The sequence below is a fragment of the Pteropus medius genome, unplaced genomic scaffold (assembly GCF_902729225.1).
Source record: "Pteropus medius unplaced genomic scaffold, Ma_sr-lr_union100, whole genome shotgun sequence".
NCBI lineage: Eukaryota > Metazoa > Chordata > Mammalia > Chiroptera > Pteropodidae > Pteropus > Pteropus medius.
Genome location: NW_024345872.1, coordinates 852,092 through 868,079, shown reverse-complemented (window position 1 = coordinate 868,079; position 15,988 = coordinate 852,092). Strand labels below are relative to the sequence as shown.

The window sequence follows — 15,988 nt, the reverse complement described above, 5'->3', positions numbered from 1 at the left end:
AAGCTTTTAGTTTGATGTAGTCTCATTCATTTATTTTAGCTTTTACTTCCCTTACCTTCGAGGTCAAATTCATAAAATCCTCTTTAGGTCCAAGGTCCTTGAGTTTAGTTCCTATGTTTTTTTTCTATGCATTTTATTGTTTCAGATGTCATATTCAGGTCTTTAATCCATTTTTAGTTCATTTTAATGTGTGGTTATAGATAGCAGTCTAGTTTCATTCTTTTGCAGGTGGCTTTCAAGTTTTCACAGCACCATTTGTTGAAGAGGCTTTTCTTTCTCTAGTATATGTTTTTGGCTTTTTTGCCCATATAAATACGGGTTTACTTCTGGACTTTCGATTCTGTTCCAGTGGCCTGTGTGTCTGTTTCTCTGCCATTACCATGCAGTTTTGATTATTGTCACTTTGTAGTATAATTTGAAGTCGGGCAGAATGATGCCTCCAGCCTCGTTCTTTTTTCTCAGGATGCCTTTGGCAATTCAGGGACTTTTGTGCTTCCATACAAATCTGATAATTTTTTGTTCTATTTCTTTAAAAAATGCCCATGGGATTTTGATGGGGATTACATTAAATCTGTACAATGCTTCAGGTAATATGGTCTTTTTAACTATCTTGATTCTTCCAATCCATGAACATGGAATATCTTTCCATTTCTTTGTATCTTCTTTGATTTCTTTTAATAGGGTCTTACGGTTTTCATTATATAGGTCCTTCACATGTTTCGTTAAATTTATTCCTAGGTATTTTATTCTTTTTGTTTCAATTGCAAATGGAATTATTTTTTCCACTTCTTTTTCTGACACTTCATTATTAGAGCATAGGAATGCTATGGATTTTTGAGCGTTGATTTTGTATCCAGTAACTTTACTCTATTTGCTTATTGTTTCCAGTAGTGTTCTTGTGGAGTCTTTAGGGTTTTCTATATAGAGAGAGAATGGTGTCATCTGCAAATAGTGACAGTTTTACTTCTTCATTTCCTATTAAATGCCTTTTATGTCTTTCTCTTGTCTGATGGCACTCGCTAGTACCTCCAATGTTATATTGAATAACAGTGGTGATAGTGGACAGCCTTGTGTTGTTCCTAATCTTAGAGGATGGTTTCTAGTTTTTCACCATTAAGTATAATGTTTGCTGAGGGTTTGTCATAGATGGTCTTTATTTTGTTAAGGTACCAATTTTGTTAAGTGTTTTGATCATAAATGATGCTGTATCTTTTAAAAGGGGTTTTCTGCATCTATTGATATGATCATATGATTCTTAATTTTAATTTATGTGGTGTATCACATTAATTAATTTGCATATATTGAACCATCCCTGTGCCTCTGGGATGAAGCCCACTTGAACGTGGTGTATAACCTTTTTAATATGTTGCCATATTCGGTTCGCTGGTATCTTATTTAGGATTTTTGCATTTGTGTTCATGAGAGATATTGGTCTGTAGTTTTTATTTTGTGTGTTATCTTTACCAGGTTTTGGTATATGGGTAATTTTGGCCTCATAAAATGAGTTGGAAAGTATTGCCTCCTCTTTCATTTTTTGGAAGATTTTGAGGAGAATAGGTATTAAATCTTCTTTGAATGTTTGGTAGAATTCACTGGTGAAGCCATCTGGTCCTAGACTTTTACTTTTTGGTAGGTTTTTGATGTTTGTTTCAGTTTCCATACTACTGATAGGTCTATTTAGATTTTCCGGTTCTTCTTGATTCAGTCTAGGAACGTTGTATCTTTCTAAGCACTGATCCATTTCTTCTAGGTTATTAAATTTAGTATTATATACTTTTTCATAGTATTTTTGTATGATCCTTTGTATTTCTGCGGTGTCTGTCATAATTTCTCCTCTTTCATTCCTGATTTCTTTGCGGTTGCGTGGTGTTTAGTCTTGGAGGATATGTGGAGAGGGGCCCTCTGGTTTGAGGCATGTGGTTTGTGGCTCAGCCTCGTGTTTTGCAACCACAGCTACTAATAATCAACTGTTGTTACTCTGCCATTCATGCTTCTCTGCCATCCCCACTTCTCTGCTTTATGCCCTGATGCCTGGGTACTGCCGCCGGCTGTGTGGGCCTCACAGCTCTCCCAGGCAGGGCTGCTCAGGGAACGCGCTGCACCTTCTCCCCTCCCCGCTCCTCCTACAGGGAGCTCTTACAGCAAGAGGCAGCTTCCTTTTTCTCCCAGTCTACCGCCTAACTCCCGGGGTTCTGACCTGTGGTAGTTCTTATGTGCAGTTGAGTTTTAGATGTTCAGCTTGTTGTTGGTTCAAGGGGAGAGGTCTATGAATGTCTCTCACTCTTCCATGTTTCTGACGTCACCAATTTTTCTCGTTTCTTGAGGTAGGCCTATATTGCTATGAATTTTCCTCTTAGGACTGCTTTTTCTGCGTTCCATAGATTCTGAGTCATTTTGTTTTAATTTTAATTTGTCTCAAGGTATCTTTTGATTTATTTCTCGATCTCATTGGTAACGCATTTATTATTTTGTAGGATACTATTTGGTGTCCATGTGTTTGTGTATTTTCCAGTTTTATTCTTATAATTGATTTCAAATTTTATACCATCATGGTAAGAGAAGACGCTTGATGTGATTTGAATCTTCTTAAATTCATTAATACTTATTTTGTGGTGTGACATGTGGTCTAGCTTAGAAAATATTTCAGGTGTACTTAAAAGAATGTATATTCTGTTGCTTTTGTGTGAAACATTCTAAAAATATCAAATCCATCTGGTCTAGTGTGTCATTTAAGTCCACTGTTTCATTGTTGATTTTCTGTCTGGAAGATCTGTCCATTGGTGTCAAGGGGGTGTTAAAGGCCCCTACTATGACTATTATTGTCGATCTTACCCTTTATGATGGTTAATATTTGCTTTATATATTTAGGTGCTCCTATGTTGGGTCCATAAATGTTTACTAGAGTTATGTTCACTTGTTGCATTGATCCTTTTATCATTATATAATGTCCTTATTTGTCTCTTACTAAAGCCTTTGTTTAAAGTCTATTTTGTCTGACATAATAGTGGCTACCCCAGCTTTTTTCCATTTCCATATTTATAAAACATCTTTTTCCATCCCTTTACTTTCAGTCTGTGTGTGTCTTCTGCCTGAAGTGGGTCTCTTGTAGACAGTATATGTATGGGTCGTGTTTTCTTATCCATTCAGCTATGCTATGCCTTTGATTGGAGCATTTAATCCATTTACATTTATCTATCTATCTATCTATCTATTTATTTATTTATTTACTTATTTATTTATTAGGCGAAGCAATCCTTGGTTGACCTTACGAATTGCGAAGACCTTGTCAGCTTACAGTCTCTTATTTTATTTATTTATTTTTTTTACGCCTACAGCACCTGGACTTCCTAGGTGGTCTCCCATTCAAATACTAACCAGGCTTGACCCTGCTTAGCTTCTGAGATCAGATGGGATCTGGCTTGTTCAGAGTGGCAGGGTTGTAGACTTAATCCATTTACATTTAAAGTTACTATTGATACGCACATAATTATTACTATTTTATTATTTATGTTTTTTTCCCCTTCTTTTTCTTAAAGAAGTTCTTTTAACATATCTTGTAACACTGGCTTGGTGGTAATGAACTCTGTTAGTTTTTTCTGTCTGGGAAGCTCTTTTTTCTCACTTTCAGTATTAATGGATAGCTTTGCTGGATAGATTAGTCTTGGTTGTAGGTCCCTACTTTTCATCCCTTTGAATATTTCCTGCCAATCCCTCTGGCTTTCGAAGTTTCTGTTAAGAAATTAACTGATAGTCTCATGGGAGCTTCCTTGTAAGTAACTAGCTGTCTTTCTCTTGCTGCTTTTAGGATTCTCTCTTTGTCTTTAACATTTGGCATTTTAAAGATGATGTGTCTTGGTGTGGGCCTGTTTGGGTTCATCTTGTTTGGGGCTCTCTGTGCTTCCTGGGCTTATATGTCTATTTCCTTTGCCAGGTTAGGGAAATTTTCTATCATTATTTCTTCAAGTAAGTTTTCAATTCCTTGCTCTCTCTCTTCTCCTAATGTTACCACTATAATGCAAATGTTGTTGCACTTGATGTTGTCCTAGAGGTCCCTTGAACTTTCCTCACTTTTTTTTGATTTTTTTTTATTGCTGTTCCGATTGGGTGTTTTCTGCTACCTTGTCTTCCAAATTGCTGGTTCAATCCTCTGCTTCGTAGAATCTACCGTTGATTCCTTCTAGTATAGTCTTCGTTTGTTATTGTATTCTTCATTTCTGACTGGTTCCTTTTCATGGCTTCCATGTCCTTTCTTATGCTTACCATCCCTTTGTTGAAGTTCTCACTGAGCCTTGATTGCTGTTGGCACATCAGTGGGTGGGGTTGACTGACAGGTAGTGAGGATTGTCCACTCCCCCAGGGTATGAGCTGCTGTGTGGGTGCTGACTCCATGGAGTGGGATTTGCCCCAGTGGGCTTGTGTGCCTCTTGAGATTACCCTTTGGATGTGCCGCTTATGGGGCTAATCAGGTGATGCTCTGTTTTAGTCTGACACCAATCTCCGAGTCTGTTGGTTCTGGGTCACCTTGTGAGGGTGCTGCCTGTGACAATCTGGGGCTACTTAGTAGGAGCTACAAGTGGTCTGCAATTGGTTGGTGCCTGTGCTGGACCTGGAGGCATGTGAGAGAGGCCACATGGTCAACCAAGCCCCGCTGCCACCAGCAGCGGGCCTGGGGCAGCTCAGCACAGGGTCCAGGGCACCCCAAGGTCTGAGGCCATCTGCTGGCTTTCCACAGAGTTCATCAGCTGAAGAAATCCCAGATGGTATGCAAGTTGGGCAAGGTGAGGTCACCAGAAGTTATCAGGGTGGGTCAGGCAGGATGCCCAGATTAGTGCAAACTCAGACTTAGTGCCAGTCATGAGACTGGCCATTTAAAAATGTCTCAGATCACACCAAGGACAGCCACCAACTGCCTGCATCCCAAAGACCCCTGACATTTGCTTAAGAAGCACTGCAGCTGGGGCCTGGGCTAGTCACCCACCACCCAAACTGTCCTGGAGGTGGGTGGGCTGAGGCCTGTTGGTTTCTGCCAAAAGTCTCCTGCTTAGAAGACTGGGCGGGGCTGGCCACACAGCCAGGAATATGCCTCAGGCAGCTCATGAGTTTGGTGGGGCAAGGTTTCAGAGTGTCACCCAGCGGAACAAGTGGATTTTACCAGGCCACTGTAAATTCAAATTTGGCCATGATGGGGGAGAACTCAACACAGGCAAGATGGCACCTTCTTGTAGGCTACACAGGAGGAGGGCTCTACATAGGGAAAATGGCAGTTGTCCATCAAGTCCTCACCCCGAAGCCACACAACTTAGTCTCTCCCTGTTTCTCCAGTGCTTCCTGAGCTGCTGTTCTTCTGCCGGAGCCTAGAGTGAGTGCTTGGAGTAAGCTAGTCTGTGCACCGGCTCTCAAAGGGATGTTTGAGTTTCCAACAACCCTCCATCTCACCCGGACGGTCGAAATCCCCACTGATTTTCACAACCAGATTCTGCAGGGATTCCTCTTCCTGGCACTGGGACCCCAGGCTGGGGCCCTGGAATGGGTCTGGGACTCCTCTCTCCTCAACGGCTGAGACATTCCTCCTGATGTTCAACTGCCACATGTGGGTGTGGGCCCAACCCGTTTTGCATCTCTGCCCCTCCCACTAGCTTTGATTGTGGTCTCCTCTTTATGTCCTTAGTTATAGGAGTTATGTACAGCCAGTCCTGAGATAGTTCTCCAGGTCAATAATATTTGCGATATTAATGTAGCCATGGAAGGAGGCAAACACAGCATTCATCTACCCCACCATTTCGACCAGAACTCATTAATATTTTACTTCTGCCGTGATCTCTTCCTGCAAACCCATGTACTCTCACGATGTGTTTTTTAAAAAGTACGTATGTCTGATTTTTCTGGATACGTGCTTTTGTACTCTTCTTCAGATTTGGCTTACTACTATTGGCAGAAAGTTTCCCTTTGTCTGTGTCTTAGTATTTTCCAAGCAGATATTTTGTTAAAAATGCTAAGACAGCCCAAACAAAAAAAAAATGACTATCCATTTTACAAGATGCTGGAGGACTTTTTGCAGTACTATACCTTATTATTGGAAGCTCAAATGTCTACCAATGAAGATTCTTTATACCAGTGTTCTTTAAATTTTTTCTCAGATTTCACCATACTTACTCCCTCTCAACAGAATTTATAGAATTAGATGTTTGGCAGAGGCCCCCGGAGAACTTTCCATTTCCTCTTTCATCTCTAGCTTGAGTATTGAGTACTGGCTATAACGTGGCCCACCACAGAATCTGGAATGTAGTAGGTAGAGATTTCCTGACCATTTTCTTCCTGTATGCCTTCTCCCGATTTCCCTCAAAACCCTTTAACCATTTGCCCTAATTCTGCTGATTTCAATTTGTTTCTCTGAAAATACAGAGATCACTTTCTCTTGTCACAGAGATCACTTCCCCTGTCTCAGGGATTCATTTAATTTCTGTTTGCCTTGATTAAAGTGACCATATAATTTATCATCCATATCAAGACACTTGGGAAAGTAAAAGAGGCAATCTTAATAATTATGCCTGCCAGAAAAACAAGCGTAAAACTGGGTTGTCCCAGATAAATTGGGATCTATGGGCACCCTGTTTATGATGTCGCATGTGGATCAGAAGTGGCCATGTGCTGGTGTAGATATGCTGTCTGAGGCTTATCTTCATGAATATCTCATAATTTCATTGTCTTTTGAGAGGACACGGTTTACTTCTGTTCGAGCCACCCAAAGATTAATGGAAGCAATGGGAGTTATAAACAGTGTTAATTTTAGCCTAGCTCTTGACTATTTTCAAATACTTGTTCTCCCATTGCCAGAAAACAAAGCCATGCGAGCTCCATAGGGTACCACTCAAAGTATAATTGAGGTTTGAATAAACAACACATGTGGCTTTTAAGGTTAAATGAATATTGTTTGACATACAGTACACTAGAGTTGTTTTTCATTTTGCTTTAAAAAATTGGTTAAAATTACATCTTGTTGTTTCTTGGAATTAACTAGACTCCATCTGTCTCCATTAGAATCATTGTTTTTATTTTTTTAAAGCCTTGGCTGAAAAAAGAGGCTCTCTCTCACTCAAGATAATTTGTCTAATGAATTAGGGGGAACAAGTAAAGAAACAAGATTTTTAGGATGTCAATGCTTACTTTCTTTTACGTATTTTATCTCATAGCTATATCTGTTATAATATCTAAGGTTTATCATCTAAGATTGTAAATGGACAAATCTATCTTCAGCTGTCCAGACAGACCTTGCCCAGGTTTAGACAAGCCACTTATAGCTGTGCGAAATATGAACATCTAAGAAAATAATTCCAGTTTAACTATGGTTCAAATTAAATAGCACAACTGAAATGTTGAAAACTTTAGCAGCTACTTAAGGGACACTCCAGACTTTCAGGGCAACAAAAATACTAGTAGTTCCTACTTGAGAATATATAAACACAGAAGTAATGGCTCCAGTGGTTTTTAACAAAGTGAAATGGTCCAAATTTATGTATACATGCCTTTCTGAAAATGCTTAGGTGATTGTGACACATTCATCTGAACTTGTGTCACATGCTTGATACCTTGCTTTGCCTTCTAACTTCTCTGCTCATTTAAAAAGGACCATATGCTTCTATATTGCTTTGACATTTTGACTATAAGTATTTAATGTCTATTTAAGAGTCGTATTAAGACAGTAGGGTCTAAATGAAATAAATTGAACTTCTCAGAAGGCCACACTGAGTAAAGATTTCATGTCAATACCCATCATTAAATCTACATTTTAAAAGGATATTTGATGAGGAGAGTTATTTTATCATTTTGTTTTTGTAAGTTGTCATCTTTTGGCTTCTTAAATTAGGCTTGAAAACACATATTGTTTTGCCACTTGCCAGTGTATGTTTTCTGGTTTCAAGTCTTCTCTTGAGTCTAATATTTTCATTTGGCTCAGGGCATAGCTTAAACCCACAACTGCCAGCTAAAATAGAACAAGTAAATCAAGTTCATCCCCACTCCGTCATTGTCAGGGGTAGTGTCATTTCCTAGCTATCCAGATTTGCAACTCTAGAGTCATTATATACTGTTTTGACCTTCGCCTTTTTTGCCCTTTAGCAAATCTTCCATTGGTATCTTCATTTTCTTCTTATCTGTAGTAGTTTAATTTGCCCCTTCTTTTTCATTATTTTATAGATTCTCATGGCCTATCACATATTACCACAACAGCCTCCTGGTTGGCCTTCCAGATTTCAGTAGCTCTTGAACTAGTCAACACTTCATTGCTAAGATAAGCTTCTACAAATACCATTTTTACCATAGGAACCTCCACATAAAAATTGGTAACAGAATCAAATGTGAATTATTCAGTCTCTTTTTGAAGTTTATGCAGCCATTATTTACCACCCGTATTTATCTCAACAACCCATTTTCTTTCCTCTTTCCCTTTTCTTTTACCCTCTCTCTCTTTTTCTCTCTTTCCACCAGCCCCATTTCTCTAGTTTCACATCTGAAGTTTCTATTCAAGCCACACCTTGCTTGCTGTCACCAGTGCATGACTTGCCATTTCCAATGCTCTGGTCTTTTGCAATTGCCATTTTCTTGGGTTGAAATACCTCCTGCCCACATCACTGTCTTTTTATACTCTACAGTGTCTACTTATAAAAACATGACTTAATTATTTTGGGAAGCTTTCCACAATTACATCTGATGGCTGACTTTACCTATTCAGTGTCTTCTAAACATGTACATTCCATTTCTATTTCCAATTACTCTATGTTTTTCAGCTGTTTCCTATATTGATTTTCTATCACCTCCAAACAGGTTGTAAATGTCTTGAGGGCAAGGGCCCAGCCTGATTTCTGTCTTTATCCTGCCTTAATATCAGGCTCTCCAGCCAAGAAACATTCAATGAATGTTAACTGACTTTTATTTTCTAGACAGAAGCAAAGGTGAAATCATCACCACTGTTATGGGGTCAGCCTGGGTTTCCACATTGTCTGCATGTGGTCTTTGTCTACCATCTTTACTCAGACATGGAATAACTAGGAAGAGGCGTGTATACTATTAACCAAGCACTTAATTCTGTCTTTGTGACTGCAGTTCAATTCACTACATATACTGAGCACCTAATATGTACCCAGGAAAATGCTAAGTGATCTAGCACAGTTATTCTCAAACTCTTATATGCCTCAGACTCCTCGGGAAGGCTTGTCAAAACCGAGATCACTGACCCCCACCCCAGAGGTTCTGACTTTGTAGGTTGGATGTGGGTTCCAAAACTTTGCATTTCTAACAAGTTCCCAGATAATGCTGGTGCTGCTGATCCAGAGGCCACACTTGGAGAACCAGTGATCTAGGCAATACAGAGGGAGATCTAAGACATGGTCTCTGGTTTCAAGGGATTTACAGTTTCTTGGGGGAGGCAACACAGGCTCAGAAAATATTTAACAGCAGAAAATATTATACAATATTTTAGTATTTATTCATTCAAGAAATATTGAATGAGTACTCACTGTGTGCCCAGCACTGTTCTAGGTACTGGAGTTACATCAGTGAACATGATAGACAAAAATTCTTGTTCTTATTTCAAGCCTAGTCTCATAGGGTAATTCTAGTGGGAAAATGCAGACAGTAAACAAAATAAATCAATATATAAAATGTAAGATAAAATTAAGTACTAAGAAGAAAAAGCAACAAGGATAAATAAAAAAATATCAGAGGGAGGTTGAAATTTTAAATGGGTGGTCAAAGAAGGGCTCATAATTCCATCATTTGACAAGTATTTGTGGAGTGAATAGTATGTGTCAGACATTGTTATAAATGATGGTGATACAGCCATAAATAACACAAATAATAAACCCTGCCTTTATAGACTGGACACACTTATTTGGGAGCCAGGAAATCTGGGTTTTTGGTGTTAACTCTCACGAACTCATTATGTGACCTGGAGCCAAAATTCTAGGTCTCCAAGAAAACTTCTTTTTTTTTTTTTTTTTTACGCCTACAGCAACTCGGGTCTTTCTAGGTGGTCTCCCTTCCAAGTACTAATCAGGCCAGAACCTGCTTAGCTTCCAAGATCAGATGAGATCGTGCATGGCATGGTTATAGATTAAAACTTCCTTTAGCAGAGGACAGGTTTGGCCCTGTGAGTTAAGGTCTCCAAACTATTAGTATTCAAAGGGGACAAGTTTGGTGCCTTAGGAACAGGTCTCTGCTGTAGTGTTAGGAAGAGATAGACTTTGTGCGGTGGGCCCAGGTCAATACTCTGGCTATTACTCCCCTTCTCTGAGCCTTGGTTTCTCTGTCTGTTAAATGGAGCAGCTGGACAAAGTTATGCTTGTACTCCTATACATCTCTAAGGCTACAGGGTGCCAAGTCTTTTAGACAATTGGAAATATGAAAGAGTGTTTGAGGAAGACTTTGTAGATGAGGAAAATCTTAATGGTTTTCATAGGTGTAGGGGAGCTATGGGGTATGGGAGGTAGGAAGAAAATTGTAGAATAACATGAACAAAACATAGAAGCAAGAATGAGAGACGTGTTCAATGAAGAACAAGAAGGTCAAAGGGTTCCTATTATAGTGTAGCTGAGATAGTCGAGTAGGAGGTGACTGCTCAATAAAGATGAGGTTAGGGCTAATTATAGATTCTTGGATGGGAACTCACTGAGGGTTTTGATCAGGCAATGTGACAATTATACAGTCAAAGTGGTGTTTTAGGAAGGTTAACATAGTAACCAGTTAAATTTTCAAAATTCATATTCCCCCATAAGATCTTTGAATCATGAAGGGTTAAAGTCGTTCTTTGCTATATGTCACTGTCTGATTATAACATTGCTATCAAGCTAATTTTTAGGTATTTTTCAAGCCCTAAAAGCCGGTGATATTACATTTTTTTTTCTAACAGTACTACCACACGTTTGAACCAGTAATATGTTACTATTTAGACTTAGATTTTGAAACCTTGGGAGATGAATTAGAATCGAAAAATTTTAATGCTTATTTTTTTTGTATTTTTCGTTATCCCATGAAATATATGGTTGAATCCATATTGGGTTGATCCTTAGCCAAAAATATAGATATCTGTTTCTATACATCTCTGTCTATTTGTTTCTATTTTAAAACACACACATTCACACACATAGATAGTATTCATTTAGAGTGGTGCAAACTCCATCGGCTTGCTTGGTCGTAGATAACAAAGGTAATATTCTTGAGAATTATCTTCTAAATTTTTATCTTTATTCAGCTGAGGAATTTCCATATCTTTTGTATGTTCGTTGCTCTTCAAGCTGCAAGTAAAATCTTCCTCCTAAAGGCAATTACTCTGGAAAACAGCTGATAGGGGTTGGCTCTTCAAAGAGTAAACATGTAAACCAAGAGAAAGGCGTCTCAGGTGAAAAAATAGAGAATAATATTTTGGATATTGGTTATGTAAGCACTCTAACTTTAGTGGGTTTTAACTTTCAGATCATATGATAATTTCTTAGAGATATAATGGTGAATTTAATAAATCATGACAGACCGAATCCTCAAAGTTCTCATTTTTAAGGGTAGTTTAAACACAAGTTAAATATGACCTGCAAAATATTTAACTGTCACTTGAATAAGATAAGCAAAAGCGACAATGATGGTTATTTTAAACTGCAAAGTGATTATTTTTCTTTTATTTTCCAAATTCTGGGTAATATTGCTTGATGGTCTACTTTAGAAAATGGTAACTTTCTTTGAGTTGTTTTGAAAACTGAGGCACATCCAGAGAGAAATCCTTAAGTGTTGCTTTTTTGAACAATAGCTAAGTGTCTGGAAAACCTTGGGGTCATAGAACCAAAAATGTTACCGGGTCACAAGAGTGATATTTTTCCCTTCGAGATATATATATATATATATAATTCTTTATTTTATTTTTTTTTAATAAACAGGGGATGGAGAATTGTCATGGGAACATTCTGATGATGATATCTTCCGGCAACCTGCCAACAGAGAAGCAGTAAGTGTGAATAGCTCAAATAATTCAACACTCCACAGCATCAGGCCAAACTTTCCTCTCTGCATGGCTACTATCCCTGCAACTCCATGAAAGGATACATTTCTAACATTATTTATCTTCCCTTTCCTCAGAAACTTAAATGGCTTCATCAGCAACCTGTTATCATTTAAGTACACTGTATAATTGGTAGCCAACAAGGCCAGGACATGAACATAAGGAAATCATAACCTTGGGAACCCTTCATCTAGATCAGAAGTTGGTTCTCTTTCAAGATGACTTGCCAAATATTTGTCTTTTTTAAAATGTCAGGTCACTACCCCATCCTCAGTAGTGAGGATCTTCTGTGGGATTATAAAGTAAGCCACCCCATCCTTTTGGCAGAGGTACTTTGGACATATCCACATAAACCTTCTCCTAAGCCTTAGGCTCTCACTCATACTGCTGGAATCGAAGAAAGATAACAGGCCAGATTCTCCTTTCTCATCCTGCAACATCTTCTCATTTCCATTCTCTATACTAATCTCAGAATAAGCCTTATGAGTAGGCATCTCTCTATGTATAGTAATAACATCTCTTGTTCCTTTGTATTTTGAAGTAATTGACAAAATAGACTTTCTTTCTAAATGCATATATGTCTAAGTACAGCAACACTTCAAACTTCTTAAAACTTGAAAAACAATTTGTTCCAGTTCGAAAAATTTATATCGAAGGGCTTATAAAAGTGTACAAAATGTATAAAGGCATTGGTTGCACAAAATAGGCATTCATCATACCCTAGTACAAAAAAAGTATACATGGGCATTCAATGCAGCATTATTTTTATAAGAGCAAAGCAAATGAGGACAACCTAAATATCTATCAATAGGGGCTTGGTTGAACGCACGCCCCATCTATGAGACACTGTATAGGTGTTAAAAAAATACAATACATAGAAATGTCATAAAGTGGAGGAATCTCCAAGATATATTATGTAAACAAAAGGAGGTTCAGGATACAATTTATACTATAATATCCTTATGTAAAAATCACGTGTGTGCTGTATGTAAATGCATATGAAAAAATCTGGAAGGTTACATACCAACATATTAAGAGCGGTAATCTCAAAGGTGTGGAAGTGGGCAGAAAGAAAGGTCAACTTTGACTTTTTACTTTATATCTTTTGTATATTATTTGATGTTTTGCAATGAGCATGAATTTTTTAATGAATAACATTTAAAGGATTTTCTAAAACCTTAGGAATTAGTTCTCAACATGTGTTGGATAAGGCAAGAGTCTAGGTAATTATAGGGAAGACCTATAGTGAAGGTGTGAGGAAGGTGTTGATAGGGGACACAATGAAATGACCAATACAGACATCACAGTGCCGCTTAGGCTATGCTTCCCAGTCATCACATGTGCCCCTTCTGACTTGCATGCCCCCACCTTGCCAACACCCTGTCTCCATTTCTGTGTTGTAAATTTCCATTTTTTCTCAGCCACAATTTTTTTTATTGTGGTAGGAAATCAAGAGTGGATAAATTAATGGCTGTCAACCAGATGCCATTCTAAACCAAATTTAGGACTCAGTCACTATAAGCTATGTGCCTTACTTAAGCTGGATGGCTTAGTGCCCAACATTAAGCACTCTGGCCACCTCAATGGTCTTGCTGGTAAGGTCTTTCTTCTTTACTTCATTTTATGCTGCCCCTAACTCCATCTCAAGTCTTTCAGCCTCATTGTTCTTCCTAGCTTCTGATGATAGGCCTGGACTTAATCCAATACTTCCTGTAGCAAAATATGTCAGGTACAGAATGCAGGACCTTGAAATAGTTATTGATTTTCAAAGGAGTTTAAGACTTATCTTTAGAAACAAACATTTGGTAGACCAAAATGTCCAGATGGTTCCACTTTATTATAAATAAATATTTGCCTTTGTTCTAAAAGGAGTAGATATTTGGGATATGAGTTGAATAATCAATAGCATCTGGAGTAATGGAAAAGTAGTACCTGGCACATAATAGGCGCCCAATAAATACATGTTGAATGAATGAGTATGGAAGATGGAGTGAAATGTTGTGTGTTGGGGATGAAGGGAGCTTTTCATTAATGTTAATGCACATAAATTTGTCCCAAATCAAAGAGAAATTCTTCAAACTTGTTTGTTCTTGACTAGCCAAAAATCAGAAGGTAGGAGAATGTCTTCTGAATACCCTTTGCAGCCCAACTTTCTGCATGGGAGAAAAAAAAAGGCTGTCCTAAAAACAGTTTTCCAATTTAGTAGAATTTCTCTTTAGTAGACTGTTTACATTTAGAGGGAACCCTCAAAACCTCAGTTCAACAAAAACACAGCTGATTGGTTTATTTTGCCAAGTGGGCTGAAAACCATCAGTTTATCTAGTTTTACTGAGTGCACAGGAAGGTAGAACCAGTAGTTCAATTATGACTCCTTTGTGAAAACCTAAAACGATTTCTATTTGATTTCTGGATTATAATTTCACATGAACTGGTCCTAGTCCCATCAGGGGGAATATGTATATGTGTGTTGGAGGTATATGTGAGGAAGGGAAAGTAGGTGCAGGGTGGAAAGCCAAAACATGAAAGCAAGCATAATTTTATTTTGGACCAAAGCCAAACTCTGATTTTCTCCCAATAGATTACTCAGATTTAGAAATAATATGGGAGAGATAAAAATCCATATCTCGTTCACTTCGTCAGAAGAATGGTTTGGGAAGGAAACTGGCCTGTCTCCTAGACAGAGATAGTCCTGGTTACTAGTGATGAAGATATAATGTGCTCATGGCTGTGTGGATTAGAGCACATTCCAAAGATATTTTTTAAAATAAATGTTTAATTTGTGGTAACTCTAGATTCATTTGCAATTATAAGAGATAACACAGAGATCACATGTGCCCTTTACCCAGTTTTCCCCAATGGTGACACCTGGTAAAACTCTGGAACAAGTTTTCAGCCATGACAGCATTTTGAAGGCCTTTTCTAAACTCTCAGAACTTTTCTGCCTCTGCCAATAAAATCCTTATATCTTAGACCTTAGAACAAATAAGGAAGAAATTCCTAGGGAACTGCTGCAATGGTGGGGATTTTTCAATACTAGGAAAGAACTGTGTAAGAGTCACCTCAAAAGCCGGTAATATTTATGAGCCCTTCCAGTCAGCAAATCACATAATACTAAAATATCGAGCAGAAAAAAACAATGCATAGCTATATGGTCATTTCTACCTAACTAGTCTTTTTTTAAAAAATTTATTTGTTATTGAGGTAACATTGGTAAATAACATTATAGAAATTTCAGGTGTACAACATTATAAATTCAATATCTGTATGGATTATAGTGTGCTCACCACCAAAAGTATAGTTTCCATCTGTCATCATGTATTTGATCCCTTTTACCCACTTTGTCCTCCTCTCACTCCCCTTCCCCTCTGATAACCACCATTCTGTTGTCTATATATGAGCTTGATTTGTTTTTTGTTTGTTACTTTTTTGTTTTATATTCCACGTGAGAGAAATGAAATCATTTGTTTTTTGTCAATTTTGACCTGCTCTCTCAAGCAGCCTATTCATAGCTGGTTTTTAAGATAAGCTCAAGTTTCACTTAAAACTCCAAGGTGTTAATGCCTTTGTCTCCTTTGTGGTAAGTCATAAGGTCAGAATGATCCCTGGTAAGTCTCTTATTTGTTTAGAGGAACAACTCTAAATCAAAATCATACATCAGCATCCCCACTCCCAAACTGAAACAGAAGATCCTTGGCTTAAAATTAAAGTCCATTAAACAATACATAAAAATCCTGATACCCAGGTCTCACCCCAGACCAAGTTCATCAGACTCCTTAGGGATGGGACCCAGGCCTCAATATTTTCACAGCTCCCCAGATGATTCTGTGTGCAGCCAAGGTGGAGGCCAGTGGCACGTGTGGTTGTGAACACTATAGCAGATTTCTATATTGGAAAGAACTTTTCTTTGAAGATGCTTTTAGCCAAATATTTGTGGACCAATGAGCTTGA

The 15,988-nt window shown here is 38.1% G+C and overlaps 1 protein-coding gene and 1 pseudogene across 1 annotated transcript in view; one reads left to right on the top strand and one right to left on the bottom strand.

The window, feature by feature from the left end:
* The window catches only part of CHRDL1 (chordin like 1), a 140,142-nt gene that overhangs the window by 99,983 nt on the left and 24,171 nt on the right, over positions 1-15,988 (top strand). The window contains exons 7-8 of the mRNA XM_039874772.1: positions 11,919-11,986; positions 13,581-13,635. Of these exons, the coding sequence (XP_039730706.1) occupies positions 11,919-11,986; positions 13,581-13,635 (123 nt within the window). The remainder of the gene's footprint in view (positions 1-11,918; positions 11,987-13,580; positions 13,636-15,988) is intronic.
* On the bottom strand, positions 3,327-3,445 carry LOC120612337 (uncharacterized; annotated as a pseudogene).